Here is a 20,513-nt window from a genome sequence, read left to right as displayed (position 1 = left end):
AAGAACTAGTTTAAAAAATATTGTAAATAGCATAGTTTTTCCAACACTTATTTTTATCGTTAATTAGTGAAATTTTGTTTCAGACTTATAAAATGATATAAATATTTCATTTTATTTAATAAGTCTCTGTGAACCCAACTGTAGTTTTTACATCTTTCAGTAAATTTTAACTATTTTTAAAAGGAGTAATTTTTAAATTATATTTTCAAATATGCTGATATAAATGCACAATGAAAAATTCTAAATGTGTTTGTGAAAAAGTAATTTTTGAAAAACTATCAAACATGCCCAAAAGTCAAAAGTCATCATAAATTAAGCTTCTAATTAACACTAATGGTTAGTCTCAAACACCCCCCCCCAAAAAAAAAAAAAAGGTACGGCATATGTTTTTCATTAAATGAAATGCCATAAGATTGAATAATTCAACAATGCTCTTTTTTAATTATGAGCCACTGAATTATTCTAAATTAGATTTTTTTTTCATGTTCGTTTCAACATGACATCAAGAGTGACATATCAAAGCTAACGATGCTAAAGAGTCAAGCAAACCGCGACCAAAAGGTATAACAAGCTAAAATGCATAAGTCAAACCTGGGTACGAAATGAGAATGACAGTTTTAATGAATCTTTGAGTTAGTATTTAAAAATTGAATTTTCGTTTATTTTAATTTCATAAAATTAATTTTGACTGAAGTTAATTTGTTTCCATATGAATTAGTTTATGTTTTAAAATTTTTATCTAAAAGATAAGTTTGCAATAAAACTTGAAACGAATATCAACTTCATGAAAAAATAATTAATATATATATATATATATATATATATATATATATTACTTTTAATCAAACATGAGTTTAAAAATAAGTATAAATATGATGTTATAAAACCTTTTTTTTTTCAAAAACTTGAAGCAAGAGTCTGGCACTCATGAATATCTATAATACTTAAAATAAAATTTAAATAATTAATTACAAAATAATGCTTGAACACCATATACTCTTGTGCACTTTAGTCAACTAGTTAAAATTCATACAAATTTTAAAAATACTTTAAAAATTTAACATATTAAGTCAATTATATATTTAGTAATATTTAATCCATATACATATTTCATTATCTGTCCCATGCAATATTTCAAAATATTCACATAAATACTTCAAAATGATTATTTACCTCAAGCCCCCGATGAAAATTTGCATAATATAATGTTATTCGAAATATAAATTAATTTAATTGATAATAATGATGAGACATAAAAAAATGAGGTGGTAAAATACAACTGAATGTCTATAAAAAGATTTTATATAGTGACATCGTATAACAAATAAACTTAAACAATGACCTGAAATTTCGTTCTCCAATTAATTATTCGAACACTTTAAAAAATACACGAATTAATTGTTGCAGTACAAACAACAAACCCCAATTACAGTAAAAGTTGTCATGCACTTGAAGATCAAGTTAGTAATTAGGCTGTATATAAGGTTCTTTAATCTATTATGTGCTCAAGTATTCAAAGCCAGAATGGTGCTGAGGTTCATTGGCTTCATGTACCTTGTAGAACCTGTCATAATTTGCTCCACAACAAGTCTATTAGCCTTTTCAGATGGATGGAATGGATCCCAAAATGCATGCGAATTTCGGTTTGGGCACAAGTTGGAGAATGGAGTGCATAGCCCCAAACCATTGTAGGGCCCTTGTCCACAACAAGCTACTTTTGAGGTAGTAAATCCTACCCAATTGCACAGCATATAATGTTTATTAGGATTTATTTATTATAAGGATAAGAACTACGAGGAAGAAAATTCTGTTCCTTGCCACCATAGTGGTGTTAATTAGAAATATTTTCTCACTGCACACCATTGATACAATGTTAAATCAATATTTGACTTTCCACAGTGATTGTAGGGTAGAAGGAACTATATATAAGTAGAGTGCGCATAAATATTTATTACACTTTTTTACACTTGATAGAAAACATTCTTTTCTTTTTCTATCCCTATTCTTTCACCTGGTCAAGTAACTTAATTAACACTTTCTAAGGAGAGTGAAATAGAAATTATGTAAGTCAAATATTGTGGTCTCAATATATATATATATATATATATATAGTGAGAAACTAGTCACTTAAAATGAAAGTTGCGTAGTATAGTACCGTAAGCTGTGGGATTCCTAACGAAGTCATTGTGCATCTGTGCTGTATTTGCAGCAATGAAAATGTCACTTCCAATTTTGCTATTGAGTTGAAGTACCATTTGTTCTAATTGAGGGTTGTACAATGCTGCAGCATGTTGTAGCTCAAGAGAACATTGTCCATTTTTGCCACGCACAGCCAATTCGGCAGGAGCACAACCCAGTGGTCCTGTCCCAGTTACAATAACTCGCCTAGCTCCAAGATTATATAGCCTCTACAATTAATGCATTATAATATACTTAACTGGTTTTAGCTAGGTATGAAATAATAATTATAATATTGCATGTGTGGAAACGTGTCTTGAGGATTTTACCTGCAAGTGCCTTCGGTAGCGAGAGATGAGAAACGTGACATACTCTGGAAGTGGATGTTGACGAGACCTTGTAGAATTAACCACAAGGTAGTAGTTGTTTACAAAATCATTGCCACCTACTGTTATGAGGAAGAGTGCTTGATTCACCAGTCTTTTAGTCCTCGAAGCTCCAATCAGAGAAGCTACTCGTCGTTGGTACTCTTTAAAATACTCTAGTTGTCTATGCATTTTAATTATGTTCATCTGCAAAAGTAGATGATTAATTTGGGTCCATTATTAGAGTGAAAAATTAAAAGCTGCATAATAATAATAATAACAGTTCGTCAGAATAAAGTTCATGATTGAGTATGATAATAAGATCGAATTATGTATATAATAATTTTTTAATTTGTTCAATCTCAACTGTGGATTTTATAATCAATATAAATATGTTTTATCCTCCTCTCTCTAGATTGCACTTTATATTTTAGATGAACCAAATTCATAGCTTGATAGTTTGTATGTGATGATAATAAGTATGTTTCAGTCACACGAATATACTAATATGTTTATTGCTATTTTTTAAAAATAATTTTTCTCTTATAACTATATTAATAATAAAGGTATTTTTCGTTATAAAAACATTAAATTAAAGTGAGAATAAATACTATATCGGTTATATTTGTTAACCGACAAACTTCCAAATTTAACGACAAAACCCAACATAATTACCAGATAGGTGAATTTTTTTAATATATTAACTGAAATTCAATTATTGACTTATAAAAATATAAAAAAATATTATATTGTGAGAGATAAAATCTATTTTAATAATGTATTTTCCTTAAAAGGGATTAACTTATGTATTAATTAAGACATACTCTTGGTGAATATATATAATACAATTTCAAACCTAAAAGTGGCAACTTGATTAGGTTTCAGAAAATTTGTGCTTATATAATTTAGTCTCTAATTTATCAAATTTATATTGATTAGCCTTTGCTTTGTGAAGTTAACAAAATTTGAGAACTAAATTTATCATAAAATTGAACTAAATATAACAAAATCATAGGTTTGGAGATTAAATTATATTCAGACAAACACTTAAAGGTCAAATTAACATCAATTAATTGTCGCATCTAAAGATAAAACAATAACAAAATTTTAACGTTCCATTTCTCCTATTTCTCATTTTCATCTATTCTCTCTTTTTATAGTTATTTTCTTTTATCATATCATTCACTTTTTTTCTGTTTTCTTTTTTCCTCGCATTTAAATCACACTCCATGAAAATATTAGGTCTATTTGTTAAAAAGTAATTATTACGCTGTCTAATAAAGACATACATTCTAATAAAAAGATGTAAGTTTAAATTAATTTATGCAAAATATCTTAATCATATTAAATAACTTCAAATTAATTTTCTTAAAATCAATTAAACTTTTTCTTAAACTAAGTGAGCACGTAATCATCCAAGACAAAATTATGTATTTTGAACTTTATAAATGGAGTCACCACTTTCAGTCGTAAAATAAAAATTTACCAGTTTGATTATTTAAATTATTAAAAATTAATACTATATATCACAATGTATATAATTATATTTATATTTTATATTTTTTTTATCTTTTTCATACACATATACATCTTTGAAATATATTCCTAAAAATATATTCTCTCATGATATACAAATATCATTTTCACTGTATACCTTCTCTTACTCTTGTTATTAACTAACTTGAATTTTTAGAGTGCTTTATATGTACACGTACTCATCCTCCACAAGCAACGAGCACCTGCATCCAGCGTTCGAACTTCGAAGCCAGAAACCCGTCGCTGCTCAAAGGGATAACACTGGTGCCAATCCCGGTTTGTACATGTGCTTTGCTTTACATACATATATATTTAGTAACAATATTAACCGCATATTAACACCTCTCTTTTTTATTATCACATTAAGTTATTTATTACATTTTTTTCACTTTCCCTTTCCCTTTTCTATCTCTCGTTGGATATATACATCTAGAGTATATATATAATGCTCATTTTCATATTTAACATATTAATTATTAGAAGGTAGTGATACTCTAAAAAGCTAGCCGGAAAAACCTACCTTTATTTATGATAAAGTTAAAGCATGCTCAAGGTTACGTACATACATGCATTATGTACTTGTAAGGGAAGCGAAGAAAGCGGGAACGGTTGGTCATTAATTAACTTACAAATTGGTCACCCGTATCATTAAGGATTCCAACTCCAGCAGAAGCAAAATTAGCACCAACTAAGAGATTCTCCCCCGTTAATTCTGGGCTCAAGTATGGTACTGTAGATTCAGCACCAAGTTGCTGACCTGAAATAACCCATCAATTCTATTATTGAAAGTTGACAACATTTAATGCTAATTAAAATGATATCGATTAGCTAGTGTTTTGATAACTTGCAATATAATTTTTTTCCTATGGAAACTTAACTGATAAAGTCAGGAATGTTGAAGCCATTAGAGAAACGGCCAGTTGGTCTATGAGTTGGATAGTCAATTCCATAAGGAGGGGCATTAGCACGAGCTATGGTTTGCAAATAGTTGTTGTTTCCATTATCAACAAGAGAATCTCCAAATACAAAGAATGCTCTTGGCCTGCCTTCAGCTCTAGGGACAATAACAAGTAGTGCTAAAACTAAACCAAGAACCACCACATGAACAAAATTTGAAGTGGGAACCATTGAAATGAACCCTTTTTGAATGTGGATATGAGACTAGCTTGGTTGAAATTAAAGGGGTTTGTTTTGGATATGGGATGTGTATACCTTTACCTGGGATTCAACAAGCTAGTGTTGTATAACACTCTCCACCATGTTATATAGGACGATTGCATGAGATAGACTAGGACTTCCAATTTTGGGTGCTCTTTTATTGAGGTTTTAAGTTCTAGTTCTAAAAATTGTGGCAATGTTACAAGCTTAAATGAGATGGGTTGGTAGCACTGAGAAGCAATTCATGGAAACAGATCGAAGAATGTGTTTCCACTTTCTAACTGGATATAATATACGCATGCTTTGACTTAGACATTTAAGATGAGAGGGATTGATGCCTATGTATCAACCAATCATCTAATCACTTAATTGGATACACAAAGACTAAAAGATAGTATGAGAGGTTTCTTAATTAACCAGTGACATTGTTGGGTACTGATCTTGTTTTGATGAAGATTCTTTTGAAAAGCTTCCAAAGGAGCGTTTATTTCCTAATTCCGATCACGGATTTAATATTTGAGCTAAGAATGCGGTGCATTGTCACTTTGTTACCCCACTCCATAAATTCTCCGTCCTTCTTTCTTTCCCAACTTCTGAGGCGATTAAAATTTGGAAAAATAATACTAATAATACACTATCAATATACATGTATCTTTTTATTGTTTTAAATTTATATTTTTAAAATATGAATCTAATTCATATTTTATAGCAATCCTTTTAATGTACATGTATTAAAAGACATAAAATAAGAATTTATGCATAATAAATTTTTATTTAAAATTAACAAATATCATAAAGTCCATTTTATTAATAAAATTACATGATATAATTTTAACAAAAAGATATTATTTATTCTTTATTATATGTTATTCGACATACGTTACAAAATTTGATGTTATTATAAAATGAATTATGACAATTATTTTTTAATTAAAATACTCACTCAACGCTCAATTTTTTGTTCATTTTTTTAATAATTTTTTTTAAAACGAGGCAATGCTCGTGTTATTCACAAGTAAATTTAAAACGGAAATGATGAGTAAAAATTTATAATACAAAACTTACACAAAAGTGTCGTCATTATTCGAAACTTCGTTTGTCAATTTCAAATTCATATATTCGTACTTTACACTTTTGTACTGTTTAGTTTTATTTTATTTAAAATTCGAGTAATAATAATACAGACCAGGTAGTTTCCAGTAAACCTTTTACATGTGCCGTAAATTTGCCACTAATTTTATAATATTCATGCATTTATAGTTTTAGATGTGTTTTGTCGGGTGAATATGTTATATGTTTCATATTCACCGCAAATCTAAGTTTAATTTTATACGAATAGACAACAGAATTTCTATAATAATTAATATAAAAAATTATTACACGACCAAACTTAAATTCATTATTTTAATACAAAATGGTGAGATGATAATTTACTGAAAAGAGACATGAAAAAATCGATATGTATTTAATAAAGCGCTAAAATATAGGTTTTGAGTCGAACTATATACAATTAAATTTATTTATTTATGAAGTAAGTCTTATACAAATGATACGACTTAATTATTAAATTCACCAATAGTCATCCAATAATAAATGTAATAAACAAAACGACACAAGTAAGTGCCCCTTTGATGTGATTTATGCAAACTCAGGCCGGAATAATATTTTACAAAAAAAAAATTGTGATTTATCGACAACTTTATATTAAATTAGTCTTTGTTCATATATTTTTAAAAATTAATATGAACATATTTTTTTATTTTTTAGTAAAGTTGATTATTTTAATTAAAAATTCATTTTCTCTCATATCCTATCATTAGGGCATATTAGGATTTAGGAGAACAAAACTAACTGCTTAATTCTAACTTATGGAGATAGTCTAAGTTTCCTCAAGACTCGGTCAAATTAAAGGGGTTAACAACTATTTCTTGTAACAACATCTAACTATTTTTTTTAAAAAAAATTGTTGTGTTTACCTTAATACAATTTTAAAAAATACTAACAAATAGTCTTTGTATGAAAGAGGGGAAAAAATTCTCCTAATGTAAATAAAAATTTCTAAAAAAAATGAAAAACTCCACATGAGAAGAAAACGTATATAGAGTCAAAGTATAGGTTAAAAGAAATCGCAATCCTTTTTTTTTTTTTCCCAAAAATCTATTAGTTCAGTGAGAATATAGTGGCCTTTAAGGAGTTTTATGAATGGACTACGCCCAAATTATGTTAACTAGGAAAAGCCTCAACGAAGTACATATTGACTAAAAACAAAAACGTAGATGCGTGTTTGTTTGACGTTACTTTTCAGACAAAAAAAAAGTTTGATGTCGTTTTAAAATTGAAACTACGCTCCCATGAATGTTACACTTACCTGGCAATACTTCTCTTATATACGTGTGTTTGAGGACAAATTATTGTATTATTTGGGATCACTGTTTGTCCTATTTCTCATCAATTATAAAACATCCTATAATTTTTATTTTATCAAAAGGTTATTCAAATATAATTAGCCAAGAGCATACACATGCTGTAACTTAAACCACAATAATTTTTCACGTTTGAGAGAAATCATCGCACATCTAAACACATTCTGAGTTTATGTATTGTCTAACATGAAAATTCGAGTAATGATTTTTAAGTGGGATTGATAATTAAACGAAGGAAGACACTACTTTATAACTTATTAATTTAATTATTGAATATATATATATATAAAGAAGTATTTTTTTATACTAATGTAAATTTAAAAAATTTTACACTTAATTTGAGTCTTTCATTTAATTTTAAGTTTAATAGTTTATAATTTATTATTTACTAACCATTAAATTTAAGTTAAATAAAAGATTCATATTGAATGTAAGAGTTTTTAGACTTATACTATTGTAAGAAAATCTTGCTTCTCTCTCTATATATATATATATATAAACTAAAAAAATAAATTTGTCAATAATTTCAGTACAAACTTTATTATTATTTTGATACATCTTGAAATTTGTTATATATAAGATTATTGTTTGCAGTAGTAGTGAAAATAATCCTATGATGTACCATAGCGAATACGATTGTATCTTCTCGACATAAGTACCATGTACATTGCACCGGGTACGATGCTGTTTCAAAATACCAGAAATTGAAATGGAACGATAAGAACGTGTGAATGGGAATGATAGATTTCACTGATCCCTTAAAGAACAACATAACACTATGGCTGAATAGATGTTTCAACCACACACTGAAGAAAAGGAGATGATTGCTATTAATTTAACATGAAAGATACAGTTGGAAAATCAGTATACATTTCCACTCCCAATAATAATAATGTAGCTGAATAGATGTTTAAACCACAAAGTGTAACAATCTCAATCAGGGTAAATTATTTTCCACTCAAAGGAAAAAAACCATTTTCCTTCACATCTTCCACAGTGTGCACATTATATTTCTTCCCATGCTGATTAGGATTCTCCTTGTCCTTTTCTTCCTTCAATATTGCCTCTTCTTCAACCTTTTTCTTTGCTTCCTCCTTAGCCACCTCAAGAGCCTCAATCAAATTCTTCAAGCAAGTTTCCACATCTTCATTCACTGACTTAGGCATAAGATTCTCAGCAACATCAGCAGGTGTCACATTGGTCACTTCCAGCAAATTGGCAATTCTAGCAAACAAATGGTGAGAGTCAACATCCAAGTAGTTCTTAGCAAGCACTTTGAATGCTTCAAAGCGGCAATATGACAACTCAATGTGCTTATCCATTCTACCTGTCCTAATAAGAGCAGGATCAAGCTTGTCCACAAAGTTAGTTGTGAAAATAATAATCCTCTCTCCCCCACATGCTGACCAAATACCATCAATAAAATTCAACAACCCAGATAGAGTTACCTTACTACTCTTGCTATTCTCCTCTTCTTCTTTTTTACTAGGATCTTTTGGTTCCTCTTCCTCATTTTTTTCCTTCTTCATGTTCCTCTGGCCAGTTAGATCAAGTGAGCAATCAATGTCCTCCACAACTATAATAGCCTTACTTGAAGTCTCAATCAACAACTTTCTCAACTCAATGTTGTCCTTCACTGCAGTTAACTCAAGATCATACACATCATAGTTCATGAAATTAGCCATAGCAGCTATCATTGTAGACTTACCAGTCCCTGGAGGACCATATAGCAAATAGCCACGCTTCCAAGCCTTGCCAATCTTGGCATAGTAGTCCTTCCCATTTCTGAACTTAACAAGGTCATTCATTATCTCTTCCTTCTTACTTTGCTCCATTGCAAGAGTCTCAAATGTTGCAGGGTGCTCAAACACTATGTGGCTCCACTTTGACTGTTTGTAACCATACCAACCACTACTTGGATTGTTGGTATACAGCTTCCTTTGCCTATGTCTCAAGGCAATTTCCTTTCCCTCTTCCAAGACATGTTTGATGTAAGACACAGTGATGAGATCTCTATGCTTTTTGTGAAAAGTGAGTTTGAAATATCTCTTCCCGTCTGGAACACTGTAATAAGAGAATGAATATGCATGTGGGTTTGTGGCAGTTTTGCTTGCAGCCCACCAAAGCTTCACACCTTGGAATTCATCTGTGACCTCTTCATCATCATCCATGCTAAGCACCAAAGGATTTTGGCTATCTTTCACCACTTCAGCTTTGAGTCTCTTGGCTAGGTTGGAAGAGTTTTCACTGAGGTAGGTTTGGATGGCAGTGTAAGCTTCACTACGCTTCAGCCTCTCACCAGAGAACTCAGGGAAGGTTATTTGGACATAAGGGTATAAAAGGTTCATCAGTTTTTGAGTGTGTATTTGAAGAGTGTCACGAAGTGCTGCAGGGAAAAAACGCTCAACAATGGCATACACAAACATAATTGTGGCCATTAACGAGCCCATTTGTGCCCATAGTTCCCCCATACCCACCACACTACACTCTGTGTTATGTGTTAATTTTGTTTGGCTAGGAATGCACGGTTAGTACATATTATATAACTACTTGAAAAGGGTCTTTTCTTTTCGTGGGTGTGTCCCTCTAATGTGTTATGTCATATGAGAATCTGAGTTGAAGTGGTAGTAGTCGATGGTAGTGCTATTAAAGTTTTCTAAAAGAATCCATTTGAAAACGAGTGATGTGTGCCAAGTCCAAACTACTTTTCTCAGCTGGATTTGAAATTTTGGCCTCTCCAAGTTTGTCAAGTACGATGGAAGCTGTGGCATGTTTGGATGAGGATGGAATTGGAACACACAAATATGGACTACTCGTCCACCATTTAATAAAGCTAAGCCGACATTCGCAACTTGTGCCACTAATGGTCTAGTTAACTGAATCATCCATCTTGTGAGGATGATATGAACCAAAATTCAAACTTTTTTTCTTGTCGTTTAGAAAGGTCTTGAAAACTTAAATTGTAAAATCAATATTTATTATCTTCTTTTAAATTATAAAAAAAACATGTTAATCCTTAGTTTTATATAATGGTATTTATTTTAGTATTTTAAATACAAAACAATAATAAACTAAAGTAAAAAATCAAATAAAATGAGTTATTTGAAAAAATCAAGTACTAAAGTGATTTTTTAAAACTAAATATTAAAGGGATCAATGCTGATAATTTTAAACATTAAAATAAATATTTAGTTAGTTTCTAAAAAATATATTCTCTCGCATTTTTCATTTCTGATTTTCACGGGATGAAATAATGTTCCATTTTTAAGGTAGAAAAAAATTACTTTTATAGTTATCTCAAAGAGAATGAAATTCACATATATAAATTTTAAATTGTACAAGACCTTATCTTATTCTACTTCACTAACTTTTTAAATTTTCTTTTAGAGCTTGAAAGAAGAAAGAAAAAGAATTTAAAGAATAAGAAAAAAAAATAGTTAACAAAAAATTCTTAATTATTTAAAAAACTTAAAAATAATATAAAAATAATTATTTATAAAAAATCACATTTTAAAATTTTAAAACAAAAATTACCATTAAAGAAATAGTTTTCTTCTCTCCTTCGTCTCCCTAAATTGACTCTTCACAAAGCTTTAAATTAAAATTTTCTCTCATTTTGCTGGTTATTAATAAGCTTTTACTTTATTTAACAGATATTCATCTTTAATTTGTTATAATCACCCATGAGAGACATCGCCCATCTATTTTGTTTAAATGTTTCACAAAATTTAAATAGTTTGGATGAGGAAAATCTGTGTATTAAATAAGGGATGCTTTTTCGAAGAAAATTCTGACTTCTGTCGAAAAGCCGCTCCACAACAAACACTGAATTATATAAAAACACCCTTTTTGAAAAGAGAAACAAAATATAAATGGTTATCGTCGTTTCCTATGTTCAAATCACAATGTCGGTTATGTATTACCCATGAGTAACTGTTTAGCGACTTTAACATGTTCGGAAAACATTTTGACAAGCCAGCGGTTACAGTGATTGTCACATCGAAGCTTCGGGAATTGCGTAGTTTTGTTTGGTTACTTTTAGGTTAAGCTATTTTACTTTCTCCAAGTTGATCATGCTTTTCTTTTCTCTGTAGAAATGTTTGATTAGACATATCACTAAAAAATAATGGATAGACGTTAATTTATTTATGTCAATACAATTTTTATGTAACAAAATTAAATTAACATATGTATTATAGATTATATTAATAATTCTTCCACTTGCATTAATAGTATCATAAATTCTCCCATAATTAATGCCTTGTGTTTAGGAAATCAGAATCGGAGGAATCGAACATGGTTGGATCAGTGGAAAGAAGAGTTGTGAAAAGAAGGGATAAACCAGGGAATTAGTATGAAATTGAGCTGAAAATTTTAATCGATGTGCATGGGAATTAGTTCTACTTTTTCAGTTTTTTTCGTTTGTTTTTAAAGACACAATAAAAATTAATAAAAAAATACTATATATTAATTTTTATTATATATGTTAAAAAATTATATTTATTATTATGACGTTTACCAGTAACACTTATTAATATCTTGATACATAAGTAGCTATTATTTCTATTTTAATAATAAAAACAATAATGTCATAATAAATAATAATTAACATAGTAAGCATTAACATAAAACTCTTTTATAAGCATACCTATGAAACTCTATAAGCCATGTTGATGGGGCGAAGATGCTCTTGCTACTGAAGATTGTCCCGTGGTTCCCTAAGAAACTAATAACAGTATCGAAATAAAGGTAAGGTTATAGGAAGGGTGGATCTTGCACGCAATTATTCAAGAGTAGGTAACTGTGGAGCCAAATTTTCATACTTTTAAAATAAAATTACCTCTAAAAACTAATCATTTTTTTAACTATTTTTTTAGGCAAATTTATTTAAATAATGCTATTTTTAAAATAAATTCAAAAAATAAAGTTTTTTTAAAATATATTTTTTTACTGGAGTGATTTTTAGTTATGTCACCGCATATATCACATCTGCATTATTGATAGATATTTTTTAATAGACTATCGATTCTCCACCATTCAATACAAGTTTATAAGCTGTACGTGGTAGAGAGAGTGCTAGTGCCGCCAAAACAAAAGCATTAGACGAGAGACGGCTTGAATGATAACATGTGTTGCCTAGAGAGAAGTATCTGCTGGTTAAGAGCATAGACTTATCGGGCTATTCAGTGCGATAAATAATGTTGTCTTCTTGCTTTTCTCTCTTGCCGAAATCCGTTATTGCCAATCATTCTCTTGTATAAAAAAAAGCTTCAAAACCAACATTTGTCATACAATGTTCAAACTGGATTAATCCTCCCAACCTTCAAACAACTCAACAAAAACGCATTCCAAGTTACCATTGATGAGCAAAATCCAACCTTTGTGTCGCCATTAAACTTTGAATCGTGTTGGAACATGTTCCAATCTTTCATCAACAAATACGACTCCATCTTCAATGTTCGCTTCTCTTGTGGTCTTCACCACAATTTTATATTTACCTTCGAATTTCTCAAAAAACACTACAAAATCAAAAACTTATTTAGAAAAATTTCACAGCAAGAATGCAGAAATTTCTTCACATCGGCATTAATGGAGGGAGGGAACAAGGACGAGAAGAAGAAGCCTCTTTGCAGCACCCATTTTGACAAAGCCACATATCTTCACCTCAGCTAGTGCCGCACCTAACAGCCCTATAGGCATATGGCTCTTGACCAGCCGATACTCCTCTCCAGACGACATGTGTAATCATCCAAGTCGTCTCTCTTCACGCTTTTGTTTGGGTAATACTATCTCTCTCTATCACGTGTTATAAACTGGTATCGAATGATGGAGAACGATAGTCTATTATAAAAATGTCTATCGACCATGCCAGTGCGATACAAGTGATAACCTGACCAAAAATCGCCCTAGATAAGGAATATGTTTTAAAAAAAATCTATTTTTAGAATTTATTTTGAAAATAGCATTATTTAAATAAATTTACCTTTTTTTAATAGGTATCGTTCGAGTTGAAATAAAAAATTATTTGATTTAGTTATAAAAGAATTTGTAATTATATTTAGATCAATTTTAGAATAACATCTTTTATAATTTGGATTGAATCAAATATTTTGATTTTTTTTCTTTTTACTTTTTTAAGAGATAATACTCTAAATTTTATTAATAAAAAATAAATTTTCACTAATTAGAATATAAATAGAATTTTAAATTGATGCATAAATTGTGTTAGTGACTAGTTTTTATTCAAGAGAAAATTTGATTAAACTAAATTAACTTAAATACATAGTAATTTTAAAACCATTCAATTTTATCATAACTTGTAACTTAATTTAAATTATAAATCACAAATCAATCAATTTTTTTAAAATATAAATAGATTCAATAAAATATTTTGAGTTAATGTTGATATAAGGATAGAATTAAAAAATAATAATATAAATTTAATATTACTTTAATTCAATCTAGTTTAGTTTGATTTTGAATATATATATATATATATAATTTATTTATTTATTGTATTAATTGAATAGTTTAGATCAATTTTGTGTCACCACTCTTATATTTTATATTCATGATTTTAATCAGACTTTCCTAATAAATCATGATTTAACTTGATATAGCCGACCTGAAGCATTGGAAGAGGATGCAAATCCATCGTTACAAATGAACAACGGTTAATTAGTGTCTTTTTATTGTTGACTGAAGAACCAAATTTAATTTTCTAATATAAAAAACAAATTGGGATACATTAATCCATTATCAAATAAATAAAAACTTCTTGCAAGATCTCAGACAAATTAAATTGTGTCATGTTCGTCTTTTTTGTTAAATAGGATTAATTACACTTATCTTACACAATTAGCTTGTTAACTTACCTAATTAATTAGTAGTAACCACGTGGCTATGACTTGGCTGATTATTTGTAGGCAAGTGTACCTATCAAAAAATAATAAATAATTCTTAAAAAGAGTTCCTAAGTTATCATTTTACAGAGATTATTTTCAAGTACTAAAAGTAGCTTGATTCGATTGTTTAAACGTAATGGTATTGTAATAGACCAAAAAATAGAGCTTAATATTAACAATAAATTAAAAAAATAGTAATACAATGTATGAGAGAGATCAGATGAGATGAGTCTAAGACTTATGGGTTCACCTACTACACTTTTTTATATTCTAATTAATTTAATCTTGATATTGGTATCCAAATATTTGTTAACCACTCGTAATTAGTTCTATTAACATCTAATGATTATACAATGTAAATATTCTTTTCTCTGAGCAAAGACTCTCAATAATCATGCAAAGTAATTGGTTGAGAAAGCATGAAGATCCTATAAGTTTGTTAATTTAATAACGACTGAAAGAAAGAAATTAAGTATGATTAACCTAGCTCTTATCTCATTTTATCCTATAGTTCCGTTAATTACACGTGGTACGATCGCCTACGATGCAATTAACTATAAAATGCTAAAAGTGATCAAATCTTAACATACACAATATAATAAACTACGAAGAAAGTGATAAATAAACTCATAACCACAAAGAAAAACTTAAATAAAAGAAACTCAGAAAGTTAGAAGACGAAGAGAGTTCTCGTTCTCCAAAAGGTACTCAATCACTTGCTTGAGCTCTAAGGGGAAACTTGTTCTTACCAATAGTCTCTAATAACTCTAAAATATGAGTATGGTCAGAAATAAGAAGGGGAAGAAAGTATGTAGAGAATTGAAAGTGTCAAATGTGAAACATAAGGCCTCTTTATATAGATTGTGCCTTAAGTTTTCAATTGAGTGACCTCTATCTTTTCAAATCAGTTTTATCTTCAATCAGAATCTTAACTGAAAACTGCTTTAAATTTTTATCTAAATCATAAACCCAAAATTTAAACTCAGATTCATATAGCATAACAAAAACTAAAAGTATCTAATTTTTTTTCAAAATATCTCTATAATGCACTAATAATAACTTCTAGTTAAATTGTAACAATTAATAATATAATTAATGTAAATATATATAAAATAAGATTTAAATATATAAATATAAGTCATAAAATATATCAAAATATCAACTGATCCGATTCATATTAATCTATTTGCATGTCATTAAAACTCATATATTCATAGGATTTCAAAATCCTATTATATGTATCTTACGATTTTTTTGCATCAATCATTTAAACAGAAAGATCAATAATAAACACGAAAAACAAAACATGCTGAATTTTACTCCTCTGCTGGCAAATTAGGTTATAGCAACAGTTCCTGTTGGTTTTCCATAGCTACTTTCACAATCTCCGCCTATTGTTCTCTCGACATCTGAAGCCAAATAGAAATTGAATTCTCACAATAATATTTTTTTCATCTCTTTTTATTATATTGCTTATTTTATTTTGTTTTCTTCTCCTCTCTTTTGTCTCTTTCCTTCGTACAATATTGTGAAAAACGTGTAAAAATAGCATTACAGCTAGCAAGCAAGTTAGTATGATGTACACAATGGAGTACTGTGTTAATTAGGTTGACTAGCTAGGAAGAAAATGACAAACCTACAAAATGAGAATAAAACAACTTTATACCTACTAAAAAGAAAAATATAGAAAATAAAGATTCATTGTAAAGATCTTTTTTCTATATATAAAAATAATATATACTAAAATATGATATTTCAAAAAATTGCAAAAATGTAAATTTCAAAAATAATTAATGGTTATTTTTTGTGTTAGTGCAAAAATTCAGACATGAAATAATAAAAAATTAAAAAGACTCAAAACTTGTTAATAAAATTTTTTTGAAAAAAATAAAAAAACCGAAATTTATTAATAATATTTTTTAATAAATAATTAAAAATAAAAAACTGCCAAAATTGAATTTTCAAATACCAAAAGAATATTGATGATAATTTTTGGTGATTTTTAAAATATTTTTATATTTTTGTATTAAATATCATATTTTTTATAATTATTTCTTTTATATATATAAACCTCGTTCTAATGACTTATGATGTGACCTTTGGCACTGACATGAAAAATGTTTTGTATGCTATAGATGTCATTAAAAGTTGATGAAGCATCAGCATTCACCAGTTTGCTTAACTCCTATAAAAGAAAAGTAACGATGAGAGCAATGATTGAGCATAATTATTATTTTATAAAGATATTATTAACATATGTATAGCCATTGGAGTCCTAATATACAATAAACAAAGCATGGACATCAATGGCCGAACACAGTAATATAGAAACCATACATATACTGAAATCCTAATATACAAGCAATAACATCTATAGCCTGTACATGAATATAAAATCTATACACAATGAAATCCAAACAAACTACACAACATGAAATCCTTATATGCAAACCATACACGTCGACTTAATACACACTAAATACACGCATGCATACTTCAATCTTTGTCTTTTCCACTTTCCCAAGTCAATTGATGAAACCATTTTCCTTCACTTCTTCCTCACATTTTCCATCAGTCTTGGCCTCTTCCTTCACTTCCTGTTCCTTTTTCTTCTCTTCCTTCAACCGCGCTTCTTCTTCCTCAGCCTTCTTCTTAGCCATCTCAAGAGACTCAATCAACTTCTTCAGGCACCTCTCCACATCATCACTTTTTGACTTAGGCATCATGTTCTCAGCAACATCAGCAGGTGTCATATTGGTCTCTTTCAACAACCCCTCAACAACAGGAAACAAACAATGATAATCAACATCCAAATAATTCTTGGCAAGAACCTTAAAAGCCTCGTAACAACAATAAGACAACTCAATCTTCTTATCCATTCTTCCACTCCTAATAAGAGCAGGATCAAGCTTATCCACATAATTGGTCGTGAAAACTATAATCCTCTCTCCTGCATAACCCGACCAAATCCCATCAATGCAATTCAACAACCCAGACAAAGTCACCTTACTCTCCTTATTCTCTTCCTCCTCAGCTTTCTTAATAGGATCCTTGTTCTCTTTCGCTCCCTCTTCGTCACCACCCTTTTTCACCTTCCTCTTCCCAGTAAGATCAAGAGAACAATCAATATCTTCAATCACAATAATAGACTTGGCCGTTGTTTCAATCAACAACAGCCTTAACTGACCGTTATCCTTAACCGTTGCTAAATCAAGATCATACACATCATAGTATAAAAAATTAGCCATAGCAGCTATCATAGTAGATTTACCAGTCCCAGGAGGACCATATAGTAAATAACCACGCTTCCAAGCCTTACCAATCTTATCATAGTACTCTTTCCCATTTTTGAACGTAACAAGATCATCAATAATCTCCTCCTTCATGTTTGGTTCCATAGCAAGAGTTTGGAACCTCGCAGGATGTTCAAACGCCACGTGGCTCCACTTTGCTTTTTGATAACCTCCCCAACCGGTGTTGCAACTGTTGGTGAACAACTTAAGTTGGCGGTTCTTAAGTTTGATGAACTTGCCTTGTTCCAACACGTGTGGGATGTAAGAGCGTGCGATGAGTTCTCTGTGACGCTTGTGACAGGTGAGGGTGTAGAACCTCTTCTCATCCGAAGCAGGGTAGAAAGAAAACGACTGCGTCTTGATCATGGTTTTGTGTGAGCGCCACCAGAGTTTGACCCCATTAAAAGTTTCGGTGACTTGTTCGTTGTCGTCCATGCAAAGCAAAAAGGGGTTGTGGCTGTCGTTTGCGGGTTCGGCTTTGAGCTTTTTGGCGCCTTGGGAAGAGGTTTCGCTGAGGTAGCTTTGGATGTTGGTGAAAACGTCGCTGCGTTTTAGACGTTCGCCGGAGAATTCAGGGATTGTGATTTGGATATAAGGGGATAGAAAGCCTATGATTCTGTGAGTCAATATTTCAATGTGGACACGAAACTGAGGAGGTATGAACTTGTCTATGATGGTGTGGGCTATCATTATTCCAGTGGTTAATGCTGTTAACACGGACCACGCTGACACCATCGTCACCATTGCAATGCTTTGTGAATTTTTTGGCTTTCTGGATTTCAAATTGAGTTTCAACACCACTGCAGAATCCATGCTATTTATAGAAATCAAATGTCGTGTAATTTCGTTTTCTTCCATAACGTGGGAAATGGGAACCTCATTTTCTCACCAAAACCTTGGACCCTGCTTCTGCTTGTCTTGTTTCTCAATTAAAAATATACATTTAAAAGTATTTCTTTTATTTTTATTTTCAAAAACAGTTATTTGATTCCACATTAATGCCAAATCAAATGAATAATTTGTAAGATATGCCTTGACCTAACTCTTTTTCTTTTTAGAAATTATTAAAAATTCAAGAACGCACTCTTAGAAAAGTATTTATAAAAAGTGTTTTATTTTAATTTTTAACTAATACAAAATATTTTACACACTGTCTTCACACTCAATACTTGGACATAACATAAGTGGCCAACCATTTAAATTAAACATGTTACTGGTAGATTATTTAACATTAGAATTAAATTCTTAGCAAAAAAAAAAATAAACTAAAAAATTATTTACAACATATTATTAATATATTTTTAATTCAAATTACTTATCTTATTTAAAAAAAAAACTAATCTTACATAGTTAAAAAAATTATTGCTAATATTTCTCTTAAAAAATATTAGCTTATAAAATTTTCTCAATCAAATTTATAAAAAATATTTCTGTCAAATTCTTAGTTGATTTCTATATACATTATCAATATTTTTATATTAACATAGTGAAATGCTGTCTCTCTCTCTCTCTCACACACACACACATATATATATATATATATATATATAAACGACAGTGTGCCATATCTGACCATTCAAAATTTTATTGGACGTCAAATTTTATTTGCCCTACTTCATTATGTCATGACGCAAGTCCGCATGTCTCACTTTTTTTATCAATATTCACCTTCTTTTTTTTTCATGCGTCTGCTGGTTGCCACATATAGCCCAATAGAAAAATAGGTAAATCATGGATCAAGAATAGATCAACTGAGAAATTATATAGTTTTTACAATTATTAAATTTATCATAAATAATCATAATTAAAATATATAAACTATGCAATTTTTCAAAACTTCATATGGCATTTTTAAGTGATTCAGTGCCTATTCAAATAATTTAATTTTAATTAAAATATCATTAATACGGTGTGGGCTATCATTTTTACACAATTATTATTTTTAAAATTTTAAATATTCATAAATGCATGATATCATACAATTATTATTTTTACACAATTTGTTCCCTAGCCTGGTCCATAATATATTTTCTCACTCTCAGTTTGCTCCAACATACCATCTTTCACTCCCTCATTCACCATTATATCAACGGATGAAAGGAATCAAATCAGTCACCAATTATTATTCCCTTATTACTTTCCTATTATTATATTGGAATAATATAAAATTATTTAATATTACTATTTTCTCTCCTTTATATACATTTTATTTTATGTCATATCTAATTATAAAATTATCTTTCTTAATTTTTATATATTTTATTAATATATACATATCAATGGAATAAGAGATCTGAACTACATATATAGTAAAATACAAAAATTAAATTCACTGAATTTATGCAAACGAATCTCTACCTTTGAGGTGGATTTCTGAAGGCTTAATTATTTGAAGTTGGATGACAGCCACCGTTTCTGACCATCTAATGTTTATTGCCCACAGATGTCATTTCAAGTGTCTCACTCACCAATTGCTAGTTGCTAGTTAGTTGACTATAGATTATATGAAGGCTGAAGAAATGAGATTTCACAAAGACATTAGTGCTTATTTTATATTAATTTTGGTTTATGTATGTTCATTTGAAAGTTGCATGGAAGTTTAATTAGAGGGTTGCGTATGCAACACTGCCACACATTAACTATTCAAGTTCACAT

The 20,513-nt window shown here is 29.7% G+C and overlaps 3 protein-coding genes across 5 annotated transcripts; all 3 read right to left on the bottom strand.

Moving 5' to 3' along the window:
* Window positions 1-1,412: 1,412 nt before the first annotated feature.
* LOC113861459 (GDSL esterase/lipase At5g33370-like) lies at window positions 1,413-5,483 on the bottom strand. Of its 3 annotated transcripts, none has more exons than XM_027494283.1 (5): window positions 4,958-5,483; window positions 4,709-4,836; window positions 2,508-2,750; window positions 2,156-2,408; window positions 1,413-1,732 (listed from the first exon to the last, which is right to left on the bottom strand). In XM_027494283.1, exons 1-5 carry the CDS (start codon window positions 5,205-5,207, stop codon window positions 1,506-1,508), a joined length of 1,101 nt encoding a protein of 366 aa, XP_027350084.1. In that variant the 5' UTR covers window positions 5,208-5,483; the 3' UTR covers window positions 1,413-1,505. The 3 variants fall into 3 exon arrangements, with proteins under 3 accessions (XP_027350084.1, XP_027350086.1, XP_027350085.1); XM_027494285.1 differs by having other exon boundaries at window positions 4,709-4,831; window positions 4,958-5,181; XM_027494284.1 differs by having other exon boundaries at window positions 1,477-1,711; window positions 2,128-2,408.
* Window positions 5,484-8,607: 3,124 nt separating this feature from the next.
* On the bottom strand, window positions 8,608-13,399 carry LOC113862523 (AAA-ATPase ASD, mitochondrial-like). The gene is made up of 3 exons (XM_027495604.1): window positions 13,297-13,399; window positions 13,159-13,179; window positions 8,608-10,148 (listed from the first exon to the last, which is right to left on the bottom strand). The coding sequence occupies exons 1-3, from the start codon at window positions 13,397-13,399 to the stop codon at window positions 8,608-8,610; spliced, it is 1,665 nt and encodes a 554-aa protein (XP_027351405.1).
* Window positions 13,400-17,090: 3,691 nt separating this feature from the next.
* Window positions 17,091-18,671, bottom strand: LOC113862521 (AAA-ATPase At3g28580-like). Its single transcript, XM_027495603.1, has one exon. The coding sequence runs from the start codon at window positions 18,669-18,671 to the stop codon at window positions 17,091-17,093; it is 1,581 nt and encodes a 526-aa protein (XP_027351404.1).
* Window positions 18,672-20,513: the final 1,842 nt, after the last annotated feature.

Source organism: Abrus precatorius, unplaced genomic scaffold (genome assembly GCF_003935025.1).
Source record: "Abrus precatorius isolate BTA unplaced genomic scaffold, Abrus_2018 Scaffold3, whole genome shotgun sequence".
In the NCBI taxonomy this organism is placed as follows: Eukaryota; Viridiplantae; Streptophyta; class Magnoliopsida; order Fabales; family Fabaceae; genus Abrus; species Abrus precatorius.
The sequence above is the reverse complement of the archived record's forward strand: the minus strand, read 5'-3'. Positions and strand labels throughout refer to the sequence as shown.

What these genes read in the sequence shown, in the direction of transcription:
- LOC113862521 (XM_027495603.1), bottom strand. Translation starts at nt 18,671, where the DNA reads ATGGATTCTGCAGTGGTGTTGAAACTCAATTTGAAATCCAGAAAGCCA.
- LOC113862523 (XM_027495604.1), bottom strand. Translation starts at nt 13,399, where the DNA reads ATGTCGTCTGGAGAGGAGTATCGGCTGGTCAAGAGCCATATGCCTATA. An exon ending in ATGTGGCTTTGTCAAAATGG is followed by an intron (nt 13,180 to 13,296) that starts GTGCTGCAAAGA and finishes TTGATTTTGTAG; the next exon opens with TGTTTTTTGAGAAATTCGAA. An exon ending in GTTTTTTGAGAAATTCGAAG is followed by an intron (nt 10,149 to 13,158) that starts GTAAATATAAAA and finishes CACATAACACAG; the next exon opens with AGTGTAGTGTGGTGGGTATG.
- LOC113861459 (XM_027494283.1), bottom strand. Translation starts at nt 5,207, where the DNA reads ATGGTTCCCACTTCAAATTTTGTTCATGTGGTGGTTCTTGGTTTAGTT. An exon ending in ATGATACGGGTGACCAATTT is followed by an intron (nt 2,751 to 4,708) that starts GTAAGTTAATTA and finishes CTACTTTTGCAG; the next exon opens with ATGAACATAATTAAAATGCA. An exon ending in TAGGAATCCCACAGCTTACG is followed by an intron (nt 1,733 to 2,155) that starts GTACTATACTAC and finishes GCAATTGGGTAG; the next exon opens with GATTTACTACCTCAAAAGTA.